This window comes from Corvus kubaryi, unplaced genomic scaffold, assembly GCF_017639235.1.
Source record: "Corvus kubaryi isolate FWS band 111438036 unplaced genomic scaffold, C.kubaryi_AGA036_p1.0 split2-37374, whole genome shotgun sequence".
In the NCBI taxonomy this organism is placed as follows: Eukaryota; Metazoa; Chordata; class Aves; order Passeriformes; family Corvidae; genus Corvus; species Corvus kubaryi.
Genome location: NW_024582082.1, coordinates 7,088,892 through 7,116,394, shown reverse-complemented (window position 1 = coordinate 7,116,394; position 27,503 = coordinate 7,088,892). Strand labels below are relative to the sequence as shown.

At 46.2% G+C, this 27,503-nt stretch overlaps 1 protein-coding gene across 4 annotated transcripts in view; it reads right to left on the bottom strand.

Annotated features, from left to right (window-relative positions):
- LOC121658048 (solute carrier family 22 member 5-like) overlaps nt 1-25,837 on the bottom strand; it is a 53,360-nt gene extending 27,523 nt beyond the window's left edge. Inside the window, exons 1-10 of one of the 4 annotated variants that reach the window (XM_042014440.1) lie at nt 25,365-25,837; nt 19,197-19,300; nt 17,403-17,557; nt 13,637-13,808; nt 11,587-11,713; nt 9,571-9,671; nt 8,379-8,593; nt 7,542-7,724; nt 4,996-5,131; nt 1,396-3,868 (exon numbers count right to left, since the gene is read on the bottom strand). In XM_042014440.1, the coding sequence (XP_041870374.1) occupies nt 3,793-3,868; nt 4,996-5,131; nt 7,542-7,724; nt 8,379-8,593; nt 9,571-9,671; nt 11,587-11,713; nt 13,637-13,808; nt 17,403-17,557; nt 19,197-19,300; nt 25,365-25,757 (1,662 nt within the window). In that variant the 5' untranslated portion in view covers nt 25,758-25,837 and the 3' untranslated portion in view covers nt 1,396-3,792. Of the gene's footprint in view, nt 1-1,395; nt 3,869-4,995; nt 5,132-7,541; nt 7,725-8,378; nt 8,594-9,570; nt 9,672-11,586; nt 11,714-13,636; nt 13,809-17,402; nt 17,558-19,196; nt 19,301-25,364 lie in introns of those variants that run through there. The other 3 variants (XM_042014441.1, XM_042014443.1, XM_042014439.1) reach the window with 3 other exon arrangements.
- Between the last annotated feature and the right edge of the window lie 1,666 nt (nt 25,838-27,503).

The window sequence follows — 27,503 nt, the reverse complement described above, 5'->3', positions numbered from 1 at the left end:
CGCGGCGGGGGCGCGGCCGGGCTGGCACCGGCCGCGGCCGCGGCCGCCGCCGCGGGAGAACCTTGGGCGGGCCGCGCACGCACCTGCGGCGGGCGTGTGTCACGCACGGGCTGCTCTAGGCGGTCCCAGAGCCCGCCCGCTCCGGCAGTTGCTATCGGCACCCGACGCGGGGCTCCGCTCCGGGCCTGGAGACGCTTTCCAGCTCCCAGGGCTGGGGGACAGCTCCCCTGCCCTTGGTGACTTGTGGTCAGGAGCGGCCCATTAATATAGGCGTCGGATCCCGTATTTACTGCCCAAAGAATTTAAAAATCAGGGTGGGGATGAATTATAGTCAGTGAGGTTGCAAAGGGCCTCTCAGATCATCGCATCCAACCTGTGATTGAACAGCACCTTGTAACTTAACATCATGTCACCGAGTGCCTCCTCCAGTCTTTCCTTAAACACAGGGACAGTGACTCCACCACCTCCCTGGGCAGCCCATTCCCACTGAGTGGTAATTGGGCTGCCTACGTACATGTGAACCTGCTTGGGGTTCTTCAATAAAACCTTGTTGGGATCAGTACCATATATGAACCAGAAGTCTTCATAGATTGTTCTGTTCATCAAAGCAAGGCAGTTACTGTAAGTTCAGGAGTTAAAGAGTTCCTCATTTCACTCTGTAGCACCTTTCCACAGCTGCCATCATCCCTTCAGCAGGATCAGCTCAGGCTGTAAAAAAGCTTTCCTGACCCTGACCCTATTTTCTCAGGCAATGTGTACTACATGCTTGACAAATAATAAATTCAATAAATAATATTCTAATCTTAGGCCAAAAATCCCAGCTCAGTACCTAGTGGCACTGTCAGGAAGTTCACAGACTCCCATATAGATGTCAGTTCAAAAGTTGAATTGTATCGCTGCAGAAATTTGGCCTTGCTCTCCATAATGCTAATTCATATTTTCAAGTGGCTTTTTCTGGGTGATATTCTTTCCCACCTCTAACTGATAAAAAACCCCCAAAAGTATACTTTTTATAGCATTTTTTGAACACTGGCATTTAAAATGATCTTTTATCCTGGGTTGGAATCACACAGCTGTGAAAAAACTCAAAAGTTGAAAATGAATGACATAATAGGAGTTAAATTACAAAATCATCCTTGAGTCTGGCCAGGGTGAGCTTCCAGGGATTTGCAGGATCAGGATTGAACCACGTGAAAAGTCAGAAAAACTGTACCACACCATCATAATCTTCCTGTGTGGAAGAATGTATTGGTGGAAGAGCTTATTTTAGAATTTTATTTTCATACCTGATCCATGCTAAATACCTTTATTTATTTATTTATTTATTTAAACTTCTTGGCACCAAGTGTTTAAGTTGGGAGACTTGCTCTTCAATTAGGAGAACCCAGACAGGAAGCAGGTGAAACAATGCCAGTGCACATTTTTATTACAATGAAGACAGAGGTCAATGACTGACAGTTACTACAGGTTCATATAGGCATTAGCAGATCCAGTAAGCCAGCTGAGGATCAAAGGTTGCACAGAGAGAACCCAGTAAAGGTGACAGAGGTGACAGATGAGGCACAGCGTGATGGCCCTTGCATCAGTGAGAACAATCCAGCTGGGGCTTCCCTCATTTCCACTACACTCAGACACCATAAGGCCTTATAACAACATCACATACTTTAAGAAAGACATTCCACTCCTCTGAAAGATTATTAAATCTGCTGCAAAAAATACTAAAACATGATGCTAGCTCGAGATCAATGGTTTAAATAAGAAAAATGAGACTGGTTGAAACATGGTATTTTAAAAAACATGACACTTTTTGTTATTTAAAAAAGGAAAAACAGGTTTTAAGATACTGAAAGGCTCAAGAGTACAAAAATATTTACCTTTTAGAAATACCCAAGCCCACAATCACATAAAATAAGTCTCAAAATAAAAATCTTCATAAAAATATGGCCTCCTACATTCAACCCAAGTCCTCAAACCTGTCCTGTGCTGATGAAAAGGCTTTCTTGAGAAATGTAGTTACCTCTAAACAGTCATTCTTTAGATTAACTCTGTAAAAGTAAAAACAAGATTAAATACTGCTGTTAGTAGAGAAATTGACTGAGAAGGGATGAGAAGATCAGGAGTCACAGGACAGCGGTTCCCTCATGCCACGTTACATTTATGGCAAAAATGTAACTGCAGGAAATTGAAAATAGTATTTCCACTCCCAAAAGCAGCTTGAGTTAATTGCACAAGTTCCTTGCATTTGTTATAAAGCTTAATATTTGTGCTTGAACTTCAGGGAGAGCCTCATTCTTGTGCCAAGGGCCAGCACAAGACAACCTACCCTGAACTCATGCATTAGAGATGAGACACAGTGCTTTTGTTGGCCCTTATAGAAGGTGAATCAGGGCTCATTGTTATTTATAGAGGATAAAAATCAGTCTACCGGGTCTGATAGACTTTATGTGACCAAGAAGTGCACATACAGCCAATAAATACAAAAATAAAAGGAATTACAGTCTTCAAACGACATAGTGTTCATAAAACAGTAGTAGCACAACTCTAAGCTCTACATTTATCTTCATCCAATCTAGTTTTGCCAAACTTAAAAAAAACCCAACAAACCCAAACATACATAATCTGTAGGATATGAAAAACAAAACACTGGTTTTGTTGGTGTTTGGGTTTTTTTTAAAAAAACCCCCTGTGGTCCCAAATTAGTCCTTTTGAATTTTTAATAACTGCAGGTGAACATATCCAGTACAGAATATCAGATTTTTGTGAGCATCAAATCACCTTTAAGTTTGTAAATAGTACAAAAGTTTTGCGAAAGCTTTTGAAACTGCCATGAGTGTTCTCTGAAGGTGTAGAACGTAGTATATATTCAAAGGAGAAATTAAATACTTCGGGAAAAAGAAAAAACAACACCTCAGGAGATCTAATGAACTGCTTATGCCAATATACCATGAAAAACCTGAAAGCTAAAACTGCATGGCACGTTTGGACAGGATCACTGACTTGGTACAGCTCACTTTTCTATTGAAAGTGGGTGTGGCCCACCAGAAAGTCAGCAAATTATAGTCCTTACCCAGTGCTCAAGATTTCCCCCGTACCCCAAAGACACTGAAGATTCACAAAGCCAAGCGTTTTGGGTGGGCTCAGGCTTTACGAAAAAGCAGTAGCTTTTACAGGAACAGGGGGATCCCAGGTCCTGGGAAAAGCAAGTGACATCTAAAGCCACTCGGATGTTTAAAACCCATGTCCTTACAATGAAGTCTATGCCTACTCTGCCATGAATGAATTCTGACTCCACTTAAGTCTATGGGCTTTGGTCACAGATTTCACAGGAGGACAGGATCTTTCTTTCAGGTTTTGAAAGGCAGACATCCAGCTCCCCTTCCTCCAGTAACACACAAAGTGAGAAAAATCACCAGCATTATGTTTGGGTTTTTTTTCCTTTCAGCAGCTTTCATTGAGTACCTGAGTGTCTCCAGTCACTGCTGTATTATTCCTAATGCTCACTTCTAGCTTACTGCTTGACTTGTGTTTAGCACAGGCAGACCCCCGTTTCTCAATGGGGACCTGTGTCTGCTGACAAACCCAGGAATCAGGACATTGAATTACAGACTAAAAGTCCTACAGGAGTAGACAGCATCTTGTCAGTAAACTATGTAATTTGAGGACAATAGCACAGGGGATAGATAACAACTATGGTGCAGTAGCTGTTGGGTTTTGTTCATTTTCCTCTGGCAGAAAATGCATTTTGAGATGATCTTGTTCTTCTTTCAGCCCCTCTGAGAGGTGTGTCCTTCTTCACAAAGGTGTTATCAGACTTTTAGGACTCTCCTTGGAACTCCTAATGCCAATGGTTTGTTGCCCGTTTCTGAAACTGAAAGCAAGAAAGAGACTCAGAACTAGAGAACATTTTCCAGAGTGTCATCAGACACTTCCCTCTCCTATAAGCACCACTACAACAACCATGTTACACTGCTAATATCAACATTAGATGAAATCTAATGCTCTGTACAGTGTGCCTTGCTGGATGGCAGCAGCAGTGCAGCAAACAATGCTTGGATCTTGAATGTCATTCAGCAACTATAATTCAGTTACTTCAGGCTCCTGATACAAGAAGCCTCCGAGGGGAATCTGGTTTGACTTTAGGATTTCTAGCTACAGTTTGTCAACTGCAAAGCTGAAAAGCCACAGGTCAGACATGTAAGAAATCCCTAACTGTGATAAAGAGCAACATGTCCTTTCTCAAGGAACCTGGCCTAGGAATTTTTCTTATTCTGAAAGCATAATGACAGATAATACAGGGAATTCTGGCTTTTTCAAGCCATTATTGCTTACAGGGGCAAATTCTGTTCTAATACCAGTTCTCACTGAGCTGAATGGTGGCTGTGCAGCTGCTCTTTGGTTAATTCAGTTTTCCTCTGCTGCTCTCACACTGTAGTGGATATGCATAGATTTGAGCAGAAATGTTTGCTCAGGGTACCCTAAATAGAAATGTTGGTGGGGAAGAGAACTGTCATTGCTTACAGCTAAATCATATAAACCAGAGGAAAAGCTGTCCTGGCCTGTCTCTGGCTGCCCAGAAAGAGGCTAGAATGTTGAAATCCTGCATTTAATTTTGAAAAGTACCTAAAGAACGTACACTGGAAGAATAAAGTCTCATAATGCATATAATCCTACTAAATAAATAGTTTAAAGGAATAGTTTAAATAAAGAGTTAAGGAGAGTGAATAATATAATAGGATGGAAAGTGTTTGGAGATCTGAAGCAACAGCCTCAAAAGGCTGAAGGTCAGCCTTGCTTTGCCAGCACACATCAGCTCTCAGGTTCAGACATTCTGGAGAAATTGTATGATGTCACTGTCTGTCAAATTAACAACCCTAAAGAAAACAATCTGAAGGGCTCTTTGAAAGCTTTGAAGTTTTGCAGTGGACCTGAAGAAACATGTTTCCCGATTGTGTTCTGAATTCCTGTGAAGCACAGGATGAATGAAAGCTGCCTTACCATTTCACCTTCAGCATCTGCTCAAAGCTCTCAGGCAGTGGATTGCCATAGCTCTCTGGGAGAAACAGGGTAATGATCCCAATCAGCACAGTCAGGCTTCCCATCAGGATATATGGTAGGAATCTGTTGTAGGCACCTGGCAGAACACAGAATATTCCAACAGTACTTAATGTCCACAACTAACAAACCCACATGTAAAATTCATATTCCAGACATTGCTGTAATGCAGAATTAATTTGGAATAATTAGCTGGAAGATTCATCAATATCAAAGGTGAATCCAAAGCTGAGTCACATCTATTACCTGCCAGCAGTCAAATTTTAAAGCTTCAACATGTGCTCTTGGATAGCCGCACCTACCATAATTTTACGCCAACCCCCATGTTTGTATAGCAGCTACAAGTTTGGGTTGCTTTTTTTTGGTTTGTTTGGGTTTTTTGTTTTTTTATTTGTTTGGGTTTTTTTTCTTTTACATTTTCAACTGGGATAATCAACATCTTTGCAAGGCAATAGCTCTGCTGGAGTCTTCAGTGCCACACTGTCATCAAGAACCAAATCCTCTGTTAAATAGTACAATATGAGGGAATAAAATTGCTTGTAAGCAATGAAGCACTCATCACTGCCTGAGATCGTGTATCTTGCTGGACTGATGCAAAAGAAGAGAAGAGACTAAGTCAGCTGAACAGCTCAGTTACAGACTAACAGCTCATTAATGGGGAAATGCTTTAATGCCTTCTTTATTGCAAAGGGAGAGAACGTCGGGCTTCCCGAGACGCACATGAGGCTCTGACCTTGGTCCACTCAGAACATTATTTTGGACTTGAAGGCAGCTGCCTCTGCCAGCAGCCAAAGCTGGCACACAACCGTTCAGGCAGGATGCAAGATCCTCTAGTCACAACAGCACAGCAATGAAAAGGTCTTTCAGAAAAGAGAATTAAAGTATTGAAGATAGAGAAAGTACCAAACTGGATTTGACAGCTTTATTTTATAGTTGGGATAGAGCAATATGCTTTATAATGTATGGAATAAACTCAGATTAAGGAGAGGACCTCTGGGTATGTCTCACAGAGATGAAATTTTGATCTGATCTCTTCTGTGTTTTTGAGCCGGATGAACTGCAAGGTCCTAATTTAGCTGTAGCAAATAGCAGCAGCTGACAAGTTTCTCCTGAAACCTCTTAAAGTTTAAGAAACAATTTTGATGTCTGGAACAAGATTTCTTAAAGACTGAGCCTATGGAGACCTGGGAGAAAAAATCCCCACAAACCCACAAAAAACAATCAGTAAAAATCTTATTTTGTATACATTTCTCTCTTAGTGCTGCAATGGAGACTGAAGGCCTTAAGGAGAGTCAACAGTCCTGCTGACCCTTTTACTTTACATTTGGACTGTACAAGTATGAAACTAAGACAAGGTATTTTCATCATTTTTTGGTACATTGTGTTCCAGTTACACTGGAATGCAAGCGTGAATCAACCCTGATTAGTTACAGATAGTCATCTCCTCTCCCCTTTCCTGGCATGGAGAATCAGCACTAACCCCTCAGCAGTACATCAGCAATGTTCTGCCAGAGCCAGAAAAGTCATGCTCATGTTGTATCAAAGATCTCAGCAGGAAGCAAGACTTGTTAGGGGCAGAGAGAGTTGAGATGCGTCCAGTGATGGCAGAAGGAAATAAATCGTGTGAATGAAAGAAAGAGGAGATTGAGCACCCCAGACTGAACAGTAGGTATTCACAGATACTCCCACCCTTAGTCCCCTGATCTCTATCACTCTTTCCTGTCTGCAACATGAGGAACATTTTCATGTATTAAACAAAAAACCAAACCAAACAATATTTGTCAGTTAATATATGTGCCACACTCAGAATGTGATGGCATTGAGTATCAAAAAAAGTCTATGAGGAAATCAATAACTCTGCTTACAGAAATATCAAGCAATAAGGAAAAGCAAAATGAATGAATGCTGAGGTGACTGGCTTAGAAACTAAAAAAAGTTTTTAAAAAAAAATCACTTCAAGTAAACACACTTTCATGCTACTTAACCTGTATGTTTTCCATGTATTACTTTAGAGAGCACGAATCCTGGGAATGTTTGGATTCCCACCTGGTTTATCTCCCAGCATACCCATCTCGGGATGCACAGGGACAGTATCATGCAATGAATTTCCTACTGTTACCTTTCCTTACTTTCAAGACCACTTCTTGTCACACAATCCTGGGAAACTAACTGGCATAACAAAATGTGATTATCATACCAGCCACTCCATTTGTAGTTTATAAACATCATCATTGTACTGGGCCGGCTCTAACCCACTTCAGTGATATATGAATGGTCCCCAAAGGAATGAAGTGCCTGATCATTCTGTGAAGTCCAGGGAGCTCCACTTAATTTCTACCATGTGTGACAGTGAACTCACACCCAAGCTGAAAGAAGGGACTGAAAAGACAACAAGTGAAGGGACTTAAAGCTGAGCCTGCACTGCAGAAGCTCAGACAACTTCTCTGGGCAGTTGTGTGGCGCAAGGCAAGAAAGACAAGATATCTCACCCAGGTAAACAAAGTAAGGAGCAATGATGCTGCCCAGCCTGGAGGCTGTGGAAGTCGCTCCGACTGCCATGTTTCGCACTACTGTTGGGTACAGCTCCACATTGTAGACATAAAGCATTGAAAATGCAGCTGTGATGCCAAACTTCCCAAGCATCACCAGTCCAACAGAGAGGACATTAAGTTCTGGAGGAGAAAAAAATAAAATCAAGGTGAATAAACAACACCCTGTGCTTATTACTTGTATTACTTCTACATCCAAAAGACTGTATTGCTGTGTTTTTCCTAAAGGTTGTGAGTTTGGTGCTTTAGTTTTTTTTAATTATACAAAGTATTAACCCCATCCCTAGATGACTCCAAATTCCCCACTGAGCATAATGCTCAGGTTATTTTGTATTTTTCAGATTTTGGTTGTCTTCATGTAAAACAGTGTTTTTGAAATGGAACAAAACTCTGGGTTATGCAGCAATAAACTACAAGCTTGAACCCACCCCTTTTTCACAAAATCCTATGAAGATTTACACACAGTGAAATCTGGATGCAGGTTTTTGTAGCCTGAAAGCACAACCAGATAAATCACAGTACGCTTTTGGCTCTCATTTTAGAAGCTGGTTCCCCGAACTATATAAAGCTCAGTAATTTGACACAATAAATGAGAGTCAAGTGTGACTCAGCATATGCATATGCAATACAAAAAACTAAGGCTGCAAAGGATCAGCATAACTCAGCCTCAAATTCTAAATTTGATCCTGGTTTCCAGTAATTTTGCAGAACTATTACACAGTACCATAAAATATTTTGGGTATTTCATATACTTAAGTCACACATTTAATTTTGTACCTGCAGGAACCAGCTGAATGAAGAGGACAACACTTCCACCTAAAAAAAAGGTGCCAGATAAGGAGTAGCGCCGTGGGAGGGAGCGGAGGAGAAGCCAGGCGATCACATAAGCTGGAACTTCAATAACAGCTGAGAGGAAACAGTTGACATAGGCATTTCCATGCCAGTCTGGAGTGCTCAGGGACAGGCCAAAGTAACCAACTGATGTGAAAAACCTGAGAAAAGCAATAAAACCAAATTATTCCAGAAACAGCAGTCTCTGAATGCCTCCAGTGTTGCCTCAGATGTTGTTACAAAAATAGGATTTTGCAAAGCACCGCCACAGGTATTATGGCTTAAAAAAGTCTCAGTGGCAACCCCATCTTTCTGTCATCCCATTCAGTGATAATATCCACAGCAGCTTGAAGACACCTCAGATTTCTCTGTCCTTCCTGCATACACTACACCAAGTAAAAAGCTTTGTGGAAGTCATTCACAAAGGCTTTTCACTGCAATGGTCTCAATGACACAATGAAACTCTTGCAAGCTTCCCAAGCCAACTACATTCCTACTTGTAGCCAGTGTCAGGATCTCCCACCCTCAGCAGTTCCATTACATCTTATTTAATGTTCACAGAGAGCTGGATGTTCAGGTTTCAAATCTCAGGAGTGCCTTACTATGGCATGCCAAGTATGCTAGCCAGTTCCTTTCTGCTGAGGGTAATATGGACAGAAAAGGGTCCTGGTTTGTCTATATGGCATTATTGGGTCCTCATTTCTCGTGGCTGCCCAGGCAGGGACCAGGATCTCACTGAGATGGGCACAGTACAGAAAGAGAACAAAAATGCTGGCCATGGGTCTGGCTCTTGTTATGTTACTGAGTTGCTGCCTTTGCTTCAAGAAGAACATTTCTCTTCAAATAGAGATTACAGAGATGGAAGCATTTGAAAAAAAAAAGCAATCTACTTCAAAATACACAAGTTGTTACATATAGTTTTCTAACTATTTTACATCTGAGTCAAGGCTACTGTCTCCATATTCATATTAATCACCCATATTAATGTGGGTGCGAGGACACTGAGGGCCATGTACCAGCCAAGGACCATTGGAGCTGGGCTCCGAGGCTCAGACTTATCATCTAAACCTGTGGCATGTGCCCTCAAATCAGAAACTGTTCTATTGCCTGGGTACTGTAGGAATACACATTTCCTTACCACAAAAGTAATGACATAATAGTAATAGTTGCAATGTTTCGGGTTCGAAACAGGTCCAGAAGGATAGCCTTCTGCTGCTGCTGAGGCTTCGAATCCTGCATCTGAAGGAAAAAGGAAAACAAAACCAAAAAAATTCCCACACACCTAAGAGCAAAACAACCGCTGCTACCCACAGTCTGGGCAGTTACGAAGTTATGACTATCAGGGGATAACTAGTCAGCCCAAGGGCCACTTCTGCACCAGGGAGCGCGGTCCTTAGGTGGGACTTATCTCTGCTACCAACTGTATTCATGCGAGTTTCCATTGCACCACGATGACTAATTAGAAAGGAGTACCAGCTGACCAGACAGACAAGTTAATGTTTCCTTAAGGATCTCACACAGTACTTGCAGAAGTAACCTCATTACCAAAGGCATTTTTCTGTCCATTCTGTGCACTGTCCATTCAACTCTCTTCAACCTTCGTAAGTGATGTGAAATAAATGTAGGAAATAATCCAGTTTTGCTGCCTGCCAGCACCCTGACAGGGAGAGGAACGGATGAGAGGAGGTTGGTGAGGTAGCCAGGGCACATCATAGGAGCATCCACCACCTCAGATTGGAGATGAAGAGTCTAGTTTGAGGCTTGAAGCAGGAATCTTTTGAGTGGAGTTAGGGTGCCTTCCTGCCTGCACATTTTGCCTTTGCTAGGGCAAAGCCAGCACTTGTGGCCAGGCTTCCCCCAGGCCCAAAGAACAAACCACCCTGGTTCTCCCTACAGGACTATCCAGGAGATAGCCTTTCCTAGGAAGAGATGATGGTTTCCAAGGAATGTCTTTCTAGTAATGTTTGAAAAATACTTCCAACATGAGACTTAGCATGCAGACATCATCCCCAGGCTTTTTTGGACAGACGCTTTGGCACACAAAATTTCCACTAAGCAGGTGTCTCCTTGATTTAAGAAAATATGCAGGAATGAAAATGCTGCAACCCAAAAAAGTCATGTCCAGTTTGAAAGACATCAAAGGCCTGGCTGTGAAGTAAGGGAAGTGCTTTTCCATGGCTGGTGCAGAATGAGCTTCCCATAATTGGAACATGCACTTCAATTTACACTAAAACTCCCACTTGGGAAAGAGATCTTCAGGCAAAATGTGACAGTCAAGTGACAGATCCTGCCCAGGGGAGGGGTAACTCGCAGACACTGCAGAGGAGCACACAGTGCTTTGCTTTCTGCTCTATCAGGAGACACAAAACTGAGGTGCCAGTATAAGGCAGTAAAGGAAGATCTAACCTGCATACACATGGTCATTGACAATGCAAGGCTGGAAGAGTCTGCACAAGAAAAATGTGCCTCTTTGGGAGGTGCTTCAGTGAGGGCAGAGCCAGCAGAGGGGGAGATGAGCAGACGAACCAGCCATCCCACTGTGGCTATACTGCTCCCTGCTGGGCTGCCAGGTTTGCACTAGACTTTCTTAACCAATAGTTATGAAATACAAGAAAAACACAATTTTGAAGAGGAGCTTCATGTTCTTCACCGTCTTCATTCACGTCGTGGTTTTCAAGCCCCCTTGTAGCACTCAGGTGCTTTGGCTGGTCTGTGCAACCTGAAGAGTCCCTCAGGCTCCACGCAGCCCCAGCTCACGTGGGTGCTGATTTAGGGTCCCCTACACAGCCCCCCTGCAAAGGGCTGTTGCTCAGCTGCAAACCACTAATAATGCACCAAACTGAAATGGGCACAAACACATTTTCCTTGGATCTTTGCAGTGCCAAAAGGATGAAGCAATCTGGGTCACCCTTGCTTTGAAAACCACAACAAACCACTGCTGAGGAAGAGAATTTTACGTAAAAAGCAAACCAATAAAGCCTCTCTCTGGGCTCTACTTTGATCTCACTAACCCAGCGCTTACTGCAGACCAACAGTCACTGCCAGCCCAAGAGCTGCTGGTGCAAACTAGTTCTCTGCTGGCATTTCCCAACAAGTCAACCAGCCAAATGGGGAAGTGCCAGCAAGGTAAAGTACCAGGATATATGAAACATACCTCTGCAGTACCGAAAAGCACAGATGGGGCTGGAATGCCATTTATTTTTGCAGCCTTTTGGATAATAGCTTCTGCCTCCTTGTATCTTCCCTGGGAGATCAGCCACCGAGGAGACTCAGGAATGATCCTGTAATAAGTTTCAGAATAAATGACTCAGTGTTTTCCCAAAAGTAAAAAGTTATTTATAACATATTTATTGTGTCTATGAGTTACACTCAGATCTCACAGATTGCTTGGAGCAGGAGACAGCACAGAAGCATGTGGGCAAGGTAATTCAAATATATGGGACTGTTTTATTCTCATGCTAAAGGAGATGCTTTGTCCTCAGTGGGGTTTTTTTTAAGGAATAATTGATGTCCACCAGATGTCACCAGATAGACAGAAAGGATGGGGGTAGCTTAGCCAGTGTCAATCAAAAAATATTCTTAGGAAACTGCACACAACGTAGAAATGCTTCAAATATGCACAGGGTGTATTTAAAGGTTCTGTGTCCTAGGAACCTTATATACAAACCTCACCATATTACCACAGCTCTGAGGCAGATTCTCCCAGGCAGAGGGCAGGGGCCAGTGTCCCCTTGCAGAGTTGATGACATTTTCTAATCAATTACAGGTACATGTTGAGTGAACTAACACCAAACACAGGACAGAAAACTTTAACTTTCCTTACTTAAATCCTTTGGTCTTAACAGATGCCACCTTGCTCCCTTTAGCCAGCAGCACTTTTTCCTCTCCTTGGAAAAAAGCAAGTCAGACCTCGTTTTCTGATGAACCCTAAAGACTGACTCAAAGCCAGGTCAATAATTTCAAACATCAGATGATTTATATCTGATCATTAATCACTAATGGGACTTTCTGTAAGATGAGCTGCCTCTACCACTCTTCTTACTGGGAAAGCTGAGGATCTTGAGACTGCAGAGACAATGCTGGGAACCTTCTGGAGAATTTGGAAGGGAAATGAGTAAAAGAGCAAGAATGGCACAGAGCAGAGGGACGTACACATCACATGGCCCGTGGAAGCAGTGGGTCCACTTGGCAGAGCTTTGCCTTGGCAGAGCTTTGCCAGTTCACCTTGGTCCCCATCTACCCCGACATCGACCCGAGACAAAGTGCCATCAGAGGAAGTTTTTGGCATTTTTAAGTGTAAGCTTTTAAAAGGCCTGGGAATTCCCATTCCACAGATTTCAAAGCAGGACTCTGAAGTCATGCCTTGGGGACAAATTTCCTGTGCCTCACAGTGCCTGTTCTATAGCAGACATGTGACAGGCTCCTACCCAAAACCAGCCTCCCCAAAGAACAGCCGCTCGGTACAGAGGGAAATGCTGCTGTGATGAAGGAGTTTGAAACACATCAAGTTAAATAAACAAACTGACCCTTAAACAGAATCAGAATGTCTTTAAAATACAATGACAGTAGAGGTGGAGCTGAAAACCATTTTAAAGGTTTGGTTTGAAGACTATGGTTAAAAAAAACCCCAACTAACCAATATACCATCAGCAGATGTTTCTAACAAGACTGGGACATGCAGGAGGTCTTTCAGACTATGGAAGAGTGTGTCTAAATCACTTAACTGTTATAAAGATGCTAATTGCTCACTTATAGGTATAACTTTTTCAAGATAGCAAGAAAAAAAGAGTTCCCTAAATAATATGAAAGAACTCTTCCTGTTGTGAATTATCCTTATTTTAAGAGTGTGAGTGATACCTTGCTTTTCCTTTCTTATTTTCAAACACCTGTCCCTTCAGAACACAGCAGATGCCCAAGGCAGCAACAGAACAGGGCTATCTGCCCTTCTTCAGTGCTTTGGTCCAGCTAAAAAGAGCAGGGCTTCAAGCACACAGACAGCACACACAAAAGGCTCTCCAGGTACTTACTCGACTTAAAACTGGCAAGAAAAACCACATAAAAAATGCCCCCTCAAGGCAAAGCCTTCTCACATGGTGAAGAGAAAAGTGCCCCTCCTCCCTGACCTCCTGCCATTACCCAGAACCTAGCATGAAGAGCATCAGGTGGGAGGGGAGGTGGGAAGTGTGGCCTTGGCATGGACTCACCACCAGAGCGGGATGCAGAACAGCCCCGGGACAGTGAGCGCCAGCAGCAGCATCCGCCAGTCTCTGATGAAGTAAGCAAACAGTGGCAGCAACATGTAGCCAATTGCAAAAAATATGCAAACTCCTAATGTAGAGAATAGAATACGAACTGATTTGCCAAGAATTTCTGTGCCTGTTTAAAACAAGGGAGGTTGGATTAGCATTTTAACTCTTTATTTTCAAGCATGACTAAATACTTTATTGCATTTACGAACAGAAAAATAAGCTAAACAATCTTGAAAGAGCAGCACAGCACAGACCCGCCTCTACAGAAAAGCTGCTGGGAGTATTGGGAACCTTCAGATAAAGAAGCTACTTCTGTTTGCTTTGATTAATGCATTGGCAGAGGCAGATAAGGACAGGCATGGGGGATGGTCAGCAGACTTCCCAGAAGCCTCCCCCACACACTCACCTAGGACACAGCCTGCTCCCCCACTTAACCCATCACGATTTAAGATGCAATTCACTGCTGGGCACTTCTGGAAGAGCAAAGGTCTGAGCACAGCAGACTGACGTGGGATGGAAGGATGTGAATTTACAGTGAGGTGAGGTGGGAACAAATTTCCCACCTATTTTTTGGAAGAGAAGAAAGGTTGGAATGTTGGATTGGCACATCATGGGCTGAAGGACAGAACCAGGGAAGATGCCATCCTCTAGCAATGTTACTGTACCAGTAGCCAGGCAGCAGTCAGGGAAAGCATCCTACAGCCACTGCACCATGCAGCAACCTAATATTGAGTAATAAAAACTGAGATTGTTCTAAGCCTTCAAGAGCAGCTAAATTCTTTTACAATAAAACACCCAGCCACTGCTTAATAGAATCCAGTGATGCCATCAGGCCCACCTCACTTCTCCTTGAGCTCTCAGCCCCTGGTCTACAGAGCTCTCCTTCACATTAGGAACACTGCAAGGGCCGTAACTGCCACAGTTTGATATTCAATTAAAACGCAAACGACACTGAGTAAACAGGAGAGTCACTAAGTGTGGAGAGCGTACTTGGGTTGTGTATCATGGCAAGAACTCCAACATTTATTATTGCAGAGAAGATGGAAAAAACACCCAAGACTGGAAAACCCTCCTACTATTTGATAGTTACATGAATTCCCATTTCAGAAACCTGGAGTAACTGAATAAAGTCACAGTAAAAAACCCTGAAAATAAGAATTTGCTAGGCTAAAATGAGTGTGTGGGGATACCATCTTCCTCTTGACTTGCTCTTGTTTAGAGGGGCTTTCTTGGGAGAGGTCTGATACTTGAAAGATTGGTTTATGCCTGTTAAATGTTACATTATAATTTGTGCCAATTCAAAGCCAATATGAAATGACATCTTTCATCTACAATTCCCTTGTCTCCTGCCTTTCCTCTACCCTCATTCTCTTAGCCATGGAGTAACAGTTCTTGGACAATACCAACATGCCTTCACAAACCTCTGTAGTGTTTTACAGTCCTAGAACCTGAACACAACAGTTTTGAGCACAGAAAACAACTGAGGCCTAAAGCTAAGAAAGAAATTTCACAGCATGTGGTTGAAAAAACCCTAACATTGACTACAGAAGTTCACCAACAGCTCAGGAGGGAACTACTCCCATTAAGGTGGGCAATAGTGCAAAGGGCAGCATGAGCTTGGGTGACTAAGGATGCTGAAAGAGGGTCTGAGCTACACATTGTGAGGTAACGCAGGTTTGGATGTTTCAAGTTTGAATGAGAAGAGGAACCTGCGCTGAACTTGGAAAAAAAAAAACACTGCTCTTGGGGATGGAGGGTGCCAGGGCTGCAGCATGGCCAGGGTCAACAGGGCCTTTATAGGTGCCACTGCTCCCCTCCCAAGCACAGGTCAGCCCTGCCTGCTCTTGGATGAAAGAACAGGAGCATCTCCAGCACATCCTGTAATCAGGATGGGCTTTCTTAAGGAGTCACTTTTCTTTTTATGGGTATATTCTCCTATTCAGCACCTCTATCATGTGCAGCTTCCTGGAAGCTCCTGGGTTTCCCTTGCCACAGGCAGAAGTCACAGTGCTTATGGGGACATGCTGGCTATGGAGTGTAGGGTGGGAAGAACCACCCTCCGTAGCTACCTCCCTCCTTACCCATGACAGTCAATGGCTCACTTAAATGAGGAAGCTAATGTCTAAATTAGTTTAGATTAATCCTGCCCTTAGAACCAGCCTCAAGACTGCTGGGGAATGGCCAGTACTGCTGGCAAGTGCCCCAGGCATCTGACTCTCTGCTCCCTGGGATCCATTGCTGCTGTGACAACTCTACAAAGAAGAGGATGGCAGAAGAGACAACACAATAGGGTGAGGGCCAGCAAACAACAGCTAAGCAATTAAACAATGATACCTGGAGAGACCCAGACCCTGCTCAACAGTAGGACCATTTGCCCAGTGGGGTGTTTCTGGCCCTCCCTTCCAGCTTTGCTTCTGCTGAGCACCGAGGCAGCATCTCAATCCACATCCAGCTGTGCCCTTACATTCCCAGGGGAGTTAGGAACTAAATTCCTGCCCAATCAGAACCTGCACCTCTGTGCAACACAACACCCATGTTTCCATAAGGATTTTGAGCTTTATCCAGTGCTGTACCTCCCAGCCTTCCCATGGCAGGCATTTGTTCCTGCTCCATCAGCTCCACACAAGAATTAAACTACCAGGACAGTGGGAGCAGTGGCAGTGGTGACAGCAACGGCGACAGCAATGGCAGGAACAGTGACAATGGTGATGGCAACAAGGGATCTCCCTGCTGACAGCCTGACCTTAATCCTCCCTGCCACAGCAGCAGTGACTCATGACTGCTTGGGGACACAATGCTGTGTCCTCTTCATAGCACTGACTTCATATTATGCTCTTCTGAACTATTTTTTTCCCTGTTAAAGCCTCATGGGGTAGGAAAGACCAGTATTAACTATTAATATACAATTTTGGTCTAGCTCACATTACGATCTACAAATTGTAATGCTGACACCAGGGGTTTAAAGACAGTCATAAATATATGTATGTGTTAAAGACCACTCTTGAAAATCCCAGTTTCCCCCCTGAGACCTGCATCACTCGTCCCCATAATCTGCCCATGCATTTGCCTTTCCTGAAACCCCCATGCCTAGTGGGAGCCTCTGTGGGGTCCCCTTCCCCATGGGGTGCCTCGTTCCCTGCAGGGTCCCCAGGCAGCAACTGTAGCCATGCAGCTGCTGCGTCTTTCTTCCTACACTCCCCATAGAAAAGAAAACAAACCTTAGCCTCTGAAACTTAGGACTTTATCACTGATCTCAACACTGAGAGCAATGACTTTTTGGCTAATGGCACCCACCCAGCTCCTCTGCTCTGGTCCCCCTGGCACTCATTGTGCCTGGAAATGTTGGTTTGCTCCAAGGCTTTGCACTCAGGTATGCACTGAGCTCTCTGCAAAGGGTGCAGAGGGAGGCAGGGATGAACCCAAATGCCTTCTCTATCTCAGACCTGCTGGTACTGCTAAACCCTGAATGCTGTCTTGAATGTCTTCTCCAAGGAGGAATGAAATTGATGTCTATTTAGACTCTTCCTGCTCTCTTTTTCTCTAAACCCATAGAAAGTACAGGCTTGAAGAATCACAGAGAAAAAAAAATTATACTGGCCTAATAGTAGGAATTTTACCAGTGAAGATTTTACCACTGTGTAATTAAATGATCCAGGTTCAGAGGGGAAAAAAGTAACAGTACCTTAAGCAAACATTTAATCTAATGCAAACATATTCATACCCAAAATGAAGGCCACCACGTAGTTAGAGATCTGTCCCATCCCCACAATGAGAAAGAGCACTGTGAACATCTCCCAGCTGGTGGAAAAGATCTGCAGGAAGCTGAAGCCAGTCTGCACAGCCATTGTCAAAAAAAGGATATTCTTCCTGCCAAACCTTTGGTAAAGAAAAAGATTATTACTGAAATAGCATGTATTTATGGTGGGGGCTATGTAGGAGGGCACAAGGCAGAACAAATATTCAACCTCAAGTGATGCATCTTAGCACAACCTGAAGTTCTGTTCATCTTAAAGAATTTTATTATTTTCATATGCACTAAAAAATATTAAAATTTCCAAGACCCACGAGACAAACAGAGAAGAAAAGCCATGAGCAGAAACTTCAGGGATGCACTAGACAGAGATTAAGGAGACTAGGCAACAGTACAATAGGGAGACACATGCAGGCTGCAAGCCACACACCTGAAAGTTAGGAAATGATGGCTTTTAGGCTACTGGCATCTATACTTTGCAACACCATTATCCTTAATGTGTTAAATAGCTTTGTCAATTGGTTTCAGTCCGAGTTGCCACACATACTGCACCCTTTCCCTCACCTGTTTCTCTGCATTAGGATTACGTGGCATGTTGTCCTGGAGAGGCAGAACAAGTTCATGTATGGGTTTTCATACCTGTGAGCACAGATGCTGCATGGGCTGCACCACCTGCTGCCTGCAGCAACCCTTGAGAAAGGCTTCTGTAGCAGACACGGGGAAATTGCTCAGGTACAGGTTCAGATCATACCCTTTTTACTGACAAAACCCCCAAATAATCCAAGGAAGCTCATGCAGGAAGACATGAGCCAGGCTCTCAGTGGCTGTGCTGCCACCAGGGCAAACACAGTTCCTCAAATGCTCCCACTGCGCAAATGGCACCACTGGGATTTAGTGATTATCTCATCTCCCTTTCAAACAGTAACACCAACTGACTTCTGCACTGGGGCAGGAGTCAGGAGACTAAATTCAGATCACATGGAATTTAATGCTGGAGGCTTTAGGATTAAGACTCCCAGTGAGTTTTGAAACCCCTCTGATAAGCACCCAGAGGACTCCTGCTACCTTATGACATCCTCATTCTCAGAGAGCAGTCAAAGCAGGATCAGAGATCGCATAAGAGTAGGGCTCAGGGCTGTACGGAGAGGGGAGCAGGGACTTGTAGAGGGAATATTCTACATTCAATACTTGTAAGGCCAAAACCTCAACACTGCTGAGACAATTATCAAATGTCTGTAAGGATTTTTTTTTTACATTTTATATCTACTTTGTGAGATGCTATGACAATTGCTATCCATTTTCAGGTTATCTTTTTTCCTTGCTTTCATATATCCTTACTCTATCCTACCATATAGCAAACCCTCTATCCTATGCAGAGATTCCATTCAAAGGGCAAATTTCTATCTTGCAGCTCTAACAAGGGATTATCAGTTAATGTGCAACAAAACCCAGCATCTTTTAAACTACTCAAAAGGCTGGATAAAGAAACAAATAGGAACTGGGTTGTGAAGGGAAATCCATTGCATGAATCTGCAAAGCAGCCACATGGGTTTGTTTTGGAGATCAGTCCCCGGGCTCTGAAGTGCCCAAAAGACAGAAATCCTTCACCTGGGATAGACCAAGATGGGATTTTTGGAAGAAGCCAGGCCAGTTACATAATTTTGATCAGAACTCAGAGTATCAGCCATTTCATTCCTTTTGTGTCTTAAAAACAAATGCACCAGCTGTGGCCCCAGGTCTGCCCTGCTCTGTCCATGACATTACCTGTCTGAGAGCTGCCCCGAGATGAAGGAGCCGATGAGGACCCCCACGAAGAAGAGGGAGGTGGTCAGTGGGGCTTTCCAGTCGTCCTCACACACCAAGTTCCACTGCAAGAGAAAGGCCTGTGCTCAGATACAGCCCCAGTGCTGTGCCGAGCCTCATCCAGCACAGGAGCTGCTGGTTGGAGACACACACATTTCCATGCAATGGAATTCTCTTTCCCCATATCCACACTTTCACCTATCACTGCCACTGTTTTCTTAGTCAGGGTCACTGTTGGAACATCCTGCTTAAAGCACAGGAAAAAGAAGGGAAAGTGACTGCCTCCCCAAGGCAACTCCATGAGGCCAAAACACCAGCAGCTGTCTGACAGCCCCATTGCCTCTGAAGGGGATGAGTAGCCAGCAAAACCAAACCTGATGGGAACCTGTGTGTGCAGCTCAGGTACTGCCCTGGACCTGTTTCCAGCACAATCCTCCCGTAACATACACACCAGACCCCTGGACCTGGCTCCCTGTGGTCCAAGATGCTCCCACCAGTGAAACAGAGCAATGGAGAAGGGTAAAGAACCGTCCCAGCTAAGGACAGCTTCCAGTTTACCTCTGCCAGCACAAAACGTGCTGCATCTCTATAAATTCTGGCACTGACAAAACATATGTAAGAAGACACACAGAATGAAATATCTTTTCTTGCACTCACACATTATCAAATTCTGTTCCACCCCACAACCTGCACCACTGACTTGCCACCCATCACTCACAGCCTCATGACTGCAGCTGGCTGGGGCTGCAGACTTAGGACAGTAGCCAGTGTGGAAACTTCCACCTAAAACTACTCATAACTTCAGACAAGGTTTAAAAAAAAATAAAAATGGCATCATGAGCCTCTGTCCACTGAAGTTACAGCTGAGCATGTCTCTGCCAAGGCTTGCTCCCTTCCTGGTGACTAATCTCCTGGTTAAGGCATGCCTGCCAGGAACACTTAGGGAGAGGCTTCAAACATGTCACTCTCAGATCAGATAATTCTACCACAATGGTAAGTTAATTAGATCACAGATCAAAGTATGGCATAATTTTAATAATCATCCATGCTATCAGAGAGTGGGGCCGTCGCTTGCAAAAGCAGTCACCCTCTGCTTGAAGAATGCACAGGCCAAGCACAGGCAAAGGCTTGGTGATGGAGCAGAAACCTGCCCTCAGAGCTGCTCAGGCTCCTCACTCAGCTGCAGGTAACAAGAAGCAACTCTTGTGTTACAGACACCCAGGTGCTGTCTGATGGCACCACAAATCCTGCCAAAAACGAACCACTGGTGGATTGGTGGCTGAGCTTCACTGCTGCTGCAGAACAGGCAGGCAAACCCCAAAACAAGGGGGAAGGTTTGATGCAGTTTGCTTTAGACTGTAATTTAGGAAAGAGAGGCAATCAATGCCTATGTTCAGGCAGAAGTATGCTGCCAGCAGAGGGGAGTCAAGTACTTCTGCCCTTTGCCAGCCTGCAAAGTAACACCAGCTACATGACAGAAAAATAAGTTGAGGTTAAAAACACAGCCCATGCCTCTTCCTTAGGAGCACACATGTCTTCAATGCAGGAGCAAGGAGACTTACTAAAACGTGCTTCCAAGACTTAAATCTGATTAAGAACAAAAAGAACCCTATGGCGGCATTTTCTGTAAGGTATTTTCTCTTCCCTTCTGGGAAGGGAGAGGTGATGAAGTTTGGGCCTGTCTGGGCACACATCTGCGCTTATCTGCACTGTGTTTGAGAAGGTGGAGGTTAGCATGTGGGTCAGTGGGGCTCTGGTACGTTCAAGGATGCTAATTGTGAAAAACAGATGCAGGGATCTGCTTCACTTGTCAAAGAAATCAGATTCCTGTAAAGAAGGTTGGTGGAAATCAAGTCCAGTATTTAAAACAAAGCAAAATTCAGCTACAAAAACCATGGCATTAGAAGTACACTGCAGAGGTCTTTCACCACGTCCTGCTGCACCTCCCTTTCCCCACTTGGGGAAAGCTGTTGACTAACAGTGTGGCAGAATTTGCACCTGATACAAACTATTGTTAATTATCTGGGTGCTGAGCACCCTGGCCTGGGGCCACCAGCACGGCGCCTGGTCCCGGACCTTCAGACTTGAGTTGCTCGAGGTTAAGGATCAGTGTTTTCAAAATATCTCCATGGTGCCAAAGGCACTTTGGCTGTAAAATAAACCCAGCTAAATAATAACTTGCCCATGAAACTGCATTGCCTCCTTGGTGCCAAATGCCTCCTATCCAGGTGTTCGCTCCATGACATATTGCACACCCAGCAAAAATTCACTGTACAGGGTCAAGTCTTTAAGATTTGGGGGATGTGGTAAACAGCACACAGCAGCTGGCTGTCCAAAGAGGGGTTACTGTGTACAGGAACTCACTGCATTTGACCAGAAAACACACAAATACATCAAATCCATCTAACTTTAAGTATACCTGAAGCTGCTGAGTGAACAATCCACCTATTTTAGCTCCAATACCACATGGTACCTGAGCAATACAGTCCTACTCTACAGGTACACCTCATCTCCCAGATTGCAACCTCCCATCCCCACAGGCACTCGCTCTGACTGAGGCTCATGCCATGGCACTGCAGAGTGATCAAGCACATATCAACATGGTAAGGTTTCACTAGTGCTTCAGTGTATAGGGAAAAGTGAAATGTAGCTTATTTGACCCCTTCCTCAGAGGCTGCATCCATCACAGACAGCACCAAGCACACCATGACTACAGGAGCTACAGCCCAGCCACAGCTTAACTGCCTACAGCTACAACTTCCAAACTGTCTCTACTGGGCTAATTATACATTAACCAGAAAATAAGTAATTCTGTAATGTCCCTGCAAAGCAGACTGGGGAGCAAAGTTCATGTAAGATTCCAAGCAAGGCCTCTGAATGCTAGGAATAGGAGCTGCTCAAGAACACTGTTTTAAATCACTTTTATTCCCATCAAATCCCTACAACCCTTTCTGACAAGGTCCCAGCTACTGGTAGAGCCAATTCTGCTGCGTGCTGCTGGTAGATGGACAGGCTTTCTGAAAAACTGAAATTGCTGTAGAAGGTGCCCTGACTGCCCAAAGTACGGGGGCCCCGGCCCCCCCCCCCCCCGCCAATCAGAAATCACTAATTAACATCCTGAGTACAACCTATTCACATCAGAGGAGAAAACACTAGTGGAGCCTTGTGTAAATGGGTGGATCTGCAAACCAGGGAAAATCTGAACTTGTTTCCAAGAGTAAAGCTGACGATGAATAACTCAAGAAGTGTTAATTATTCACAGATGGCCCCATCCTGCTCTCTGGGAACCACGGCCAGCAATGAGACCAGCTCTGCTCAGTGCACAAGTGACAAGCACAGGCACCTCCATGCCCGAGCACAGGGTGGGCCTCCAGGGCTGGGTAGGGCTGATCTCCACTGACGGAAAGAGCCATAACAGAACAGAAAAGGCCTTCAGATGCCTTCAAACCTCAGCAATTCCTATCCAGTCTCTTGCTTCTGCTAGCCCCAAAAGCTTCTGGTTTCTGCCTTCACTAACATCAGTGCCAGGGCTGGGACAGGGACTGAGCAGGGTGACACAGGTGACAGACCAGTAGCCCCAGTAGAGCCTCTGACACTCACTCTGCCCTTGGCAGGGGCCTCAAAGTGGTGTCTGGGGTACATGCCATACCCCAGTGGTGGAGGGTAGCTCAGTGTGTCCCCAGGGAGTGGTGTTGGGTGGCAACCTCCCTCAAGGGAACTAACCTAATGCCTGCTCCTAAGGGCAAAACTGGTGCTTGTCCTTGAGCCTCTAATTCATGTTTGATCTGAGCATCATTATCTGGAAGTAAAAGAGAAGTAGATTAAGTTCCAGAAAAGAATACCAATGTAATAGACCCCAGGAGCCTGCCAAGAGGAAAAGGAAACCCTGCAGCCTCTTCATCTCAGCCAAGGGATCACTCTTGACCCCACAATGACTCACATTTCCACTTGCTCACCATCATACTTACAGCCCCTTTCTTATATCATCCTGGCCTGATGATCACCTGTGGACACATCCACTTTTCCCCATCATCTCCATTTTAAGACCATGCAAATGACCCAGTCTGGGATTCTCTGTTCCCAGAGTTCAGCATGTCCTCACAGACCAAGTAACACAAGGTGCTGAGCTGGCATTTCCCACTTCCCTTCAAGCAGCAATAACAACAGGATTTAATGCAACTGAACAGATCAAATAAAGTCTCCAGTGCTTAATCCTGTACCATCAAGTTCTGCTCTTCAACTGAGTTTGTGAACTGAAGCTGTTTCTTCACTGAGCTCTTATGATGGCATGTCCTGGCTTGTCTTTCCTAATACAGAGAAAAATGTTGGATACAAAAACAAGCATCTCAAATTTATCTAAACTGCCTCTTTCCAGCATTTCAACAGTGCCTGTTTTCCTTGTTTTGAAACCAAATTCTGCATTTTTTCCAAATGTCTATGACAATTTTGAAACAAAACAAGTATCCTTCTTTTCCATCTGGTTTACAGATGGGAACCTGGCACTTGGTTTCCATCTCTGAATGTGCTATTGCCTCTCTGGCATGCCCCAGGCCCAATGGCAAACCCCACTGCTGCATCCCATCCGAATCCTGCACAGAATGCTCTATTTGGCATCTGCCAACATAAATTATTTACTGTTCATTAAGAAGAATCACATTTCTCCTCCTTTTGCTTCATTCTCGCAGAGCAAGCACTGACTCCAAAACAGAGATGACAAGTTCATAGACACCCCAGGATAAACTGACCTCCCTCTGGCAGTGAGAGTGGCATTGACTGTGCCAGCAGTGGCCACCAGGCTCCCACCACGCAGCTGCGCCAGCCCATGGGTCACAGCCGGGAAAGTGGGCAGCACAGGCTGCTGCTTCAGTTTGCCCATGGACAGGAGCAGGGCAAGCTTTCCATGCACCCCTGCCTTGATTTGATATTGTAAGGGATCTCCAGCGACTGAGTACAACTGTCAGCACAAATGGCAAGTGTCACGTGTGCCAGTGACTTCCCTTTGAGCAGGTAACAGGAGACTGACATCCCCTGCCCACATCCTGCCTGCCTGGCATGTGGCTGAGCCCATGTCTGCACACCCCAAGCACAGACCCTCTTCCTGTGTCCTCAGGGCACAGACTCCTCGCCTCATCATCAGAACCTTTCCTGGCTGTGCCATCCATTGATGTTTTTTTGGTGGCAGATGTTGCTGCTGAGTCACAGGGACTTATGAGGAGGGTTCCACACCCATTCCCTGCCATGAACCCCGAGGGTGAGCCATCAGTGCATGAGGAGGGTGGCCCTTGGCTACCTAGGGCACGCTCAGCTGAAGGACCGCGGAGCATGCCAGCTGCCATTGCCTGGGATGAGGGTGAGCCTGTTATTCCCTGAAACCCCTTACACAACGCAGAACAGCAGCAGCACTCTTACAGCTTCAGAGGAATAATTTTCCTTCTCTAACGGAGTTTGACACTCCGTGCCAGCTTTACAGAACAGCACGTCCCGGCGACCACACCATGGCACGGCTAGAAGACCCAAACAAGTGCTTACATGACCCGGCACCGCTGATGTTCCCACATGACACTCTGTACAAATGATGCCACTGCAGAGCCTTACAAACTGACCGGACAGCCTGGGAGTGACCACGGCACCTGCCTCGCACCAATCCCAGCGCTGATGGCCACGGAAGCCAATGGCATTCCAGGGTGCGGGGCCAGCGAGGGTCCACTGTGCTCTAGCTCCAGCCAGGCTGGGTGTGTGTTTACCTGAACGTGTCCATGTCCCCATTCAACGCCGCACTGAGAACGAGCAATTCTACCGCATAGAAAATTTACCGGGATGGTCAGCGTGTGGCAGGAGGAAACTACCGGGCTTCTATTTTCAGCCTCTGCCTCCCCCTCCACACAAACCTGTCTTCGAGTAAAACAAGCTGGAAAACACAGCTGGGATGGCGAAGGTGGGCAGCTCCTTTGGCAAACCCTACATCTCGCATCCCTCCCGCTCCTCGCAGCATCGTGCCCACCCGGACCCTTTCCCACAGGCACTTCACCCGCTGGTTCCTGCTCCCTGTTCGCCGCCCCCCAGGCAGAATGACATGCCCCGGCCCCAGCAGAGCCTGGGGTAGGGGCTGCCGCTCCCGCGGCCGCGCACCTCGGTGACGATGGTGGAGCGATAGACATCGCGGCTGTACTCCCAGCCGTCCAGGCACGGCTCCTGCTCCACTGCCTCCAGCTCTACGTCGGAGCCGGGTCGCAGCCCCAGCGCCGAGAAGTTGGCGAGCGCGGCCAGGCGGTAGCGGCGGCAGCGGCTCGGCGCCTCCTGCCCGCCCCGCAGCTCCAGCGGGATGCTGGCGTTGCGCCACTCGCCGCTCAGGTTGGCCCCGCGGGGCACGACGCACCGGTGCTCGGGGGTGCCGGCCAGGAACACAACCGACATCCCGTTGAAGCCATTGGGAATGATGCTGGCGCTGAGCAGAAAGAAGACGAGGCGCTGGAAGCGGCCCCACTCGCCCAGGAAGGCGGTGGCAGCATCGTAGTCGCGCATGACGAGCGCGAAGCTCCCCGCGCCTCCCGCGGGGTCTGCGCGCTCCGCGGAGGCGGTGCGCGCAGCTCCGCCCCCGCCCGGCCCAGCCCCCGCAGGGCGGTGCGTCTGTCCCGGCGGTCCCGGCCGGAGGGGAGTGGGGGCTCTGCGCAAGCCCCGGGCTCTGCCGGCCCCGCCTCCCCGCGGCATCCCTGGAGCCTTCCCCCGGCCATCGCTTCTGCCCCGCCGCCGGATCCGGAGCTTTCCGTAGGAGGCGTGTCCCGGTTTTTTCCATTTATTTCCCTGGGCAGCCGCAGCCGGAGCGGACCGGGCGGTGCCGGTACCGACAGGATGAGACCGGGCGGCTGCCTCGGCAGCAGCTGCCGGTGCGAGATCAGCGCCCGGTGGGAGCGCGGCGATAGCCCCGCCGCCCCCAGCCTTCCCCGAGTCCCGAATCCCTGACCCAAAACACGCTACCCTCTGTATTGCTGCTGCAAGATGGATGCACAGCGGGGCACAGCCGGGCATCACGAGAACAGTTAATAGACAGAGAACTGGAACAGCGAGCCATCAGCTGGGAGCTGGCGGGGCTGCCGGGGCCTCTTTCCCCGGATCATTCCACGAAACGTAGAGACGGCAATTATGTGAGCCCTCCTACACACTGGCACAGAGGAAAACAAGGATCAGACACAGCTTTAGGAATCAAACGCTCTCACAGCCCCTGAAATCCTGTCCCTAATGCAGCCCCGTGCTTTTTCCCAGCAGTGTTTACTCTCGGCAACAGACAAGGTCAGCAGTGTCTGCTCAAGGAGCCTGTAGCAGCTCTGGCCTGGGGAGAGGAGCTTTTTATATTCCCATCTCCTATCCGTTTACTATTCCTACTCTACACGTGACTCTGGCTTTGCTTGCAGTCGGATACGTGGATAGCTATCTAAGCCATTTCAGAAATCTGAACAACGCTGTCATCTTCTGAAATAACTCAGGGGGCACTCAGAAACCCCGTGGTGTCTAAAACAAGCACGGTGCTTGCCCTGCTTGGACAGTAAACTACCTGGAAGTGTGAGCAGGGCAAGCTGTGAGCAGGGCGAGCCCAGACGAGGATTCCCGTGCCAGCCTCATGGGCGAGAGCAGGCTGGAAAGCATTGCTCCAGCAGAGATCACAGAGGGCGACGCGGGAGTGTGGGAAGGAAGCACGGAGTGGGAGCGATGGCTTGGCGGTGCTTGGGGAGGAGAAGCAGATGGTAACATTTATCTGGCCAGGCAGCGATCTGCTGCTGCTTCAGATGTGGGATGAAGAACCCATGTCGTGGGAAGATTCAGGTATCTCCTGTTTGGAGAGAACATCCTCATGCTGGGCCTGGGCTACTGAACAGTCTAAGCTGTCCCCAGTGATAAGAGGAGGGTGGGGGCCAGTTGGGACAGATCAGGGGTTCTCAGGCAGCATCAAGCAACAGCAGACAGCAGGCAGCAGCCCTCCACCTGCCCTGCCGTGCCCTGGGGCTGTGCAAGAACCATACTAAAGAAATGCAATGCATGCCTGCTCCCATGGGGAGATTAGGGTTGTGGACTGTATTGTCTTAAGCATTAATGTTAATGCAATCTTAGTAATTATTCAGTCAACAGTAATTTATTACAGAGGACTAATTTGCAGTGCTCAGAAATAACTGTGGTTAGGCTGCAAATTTAGCATATCAAAAGTAAGTGGTAGACATTGACTCAGTAAGTGGTAGATGACATGGTTAGGTTTATCTGGTTTGCAGATGTATCCTT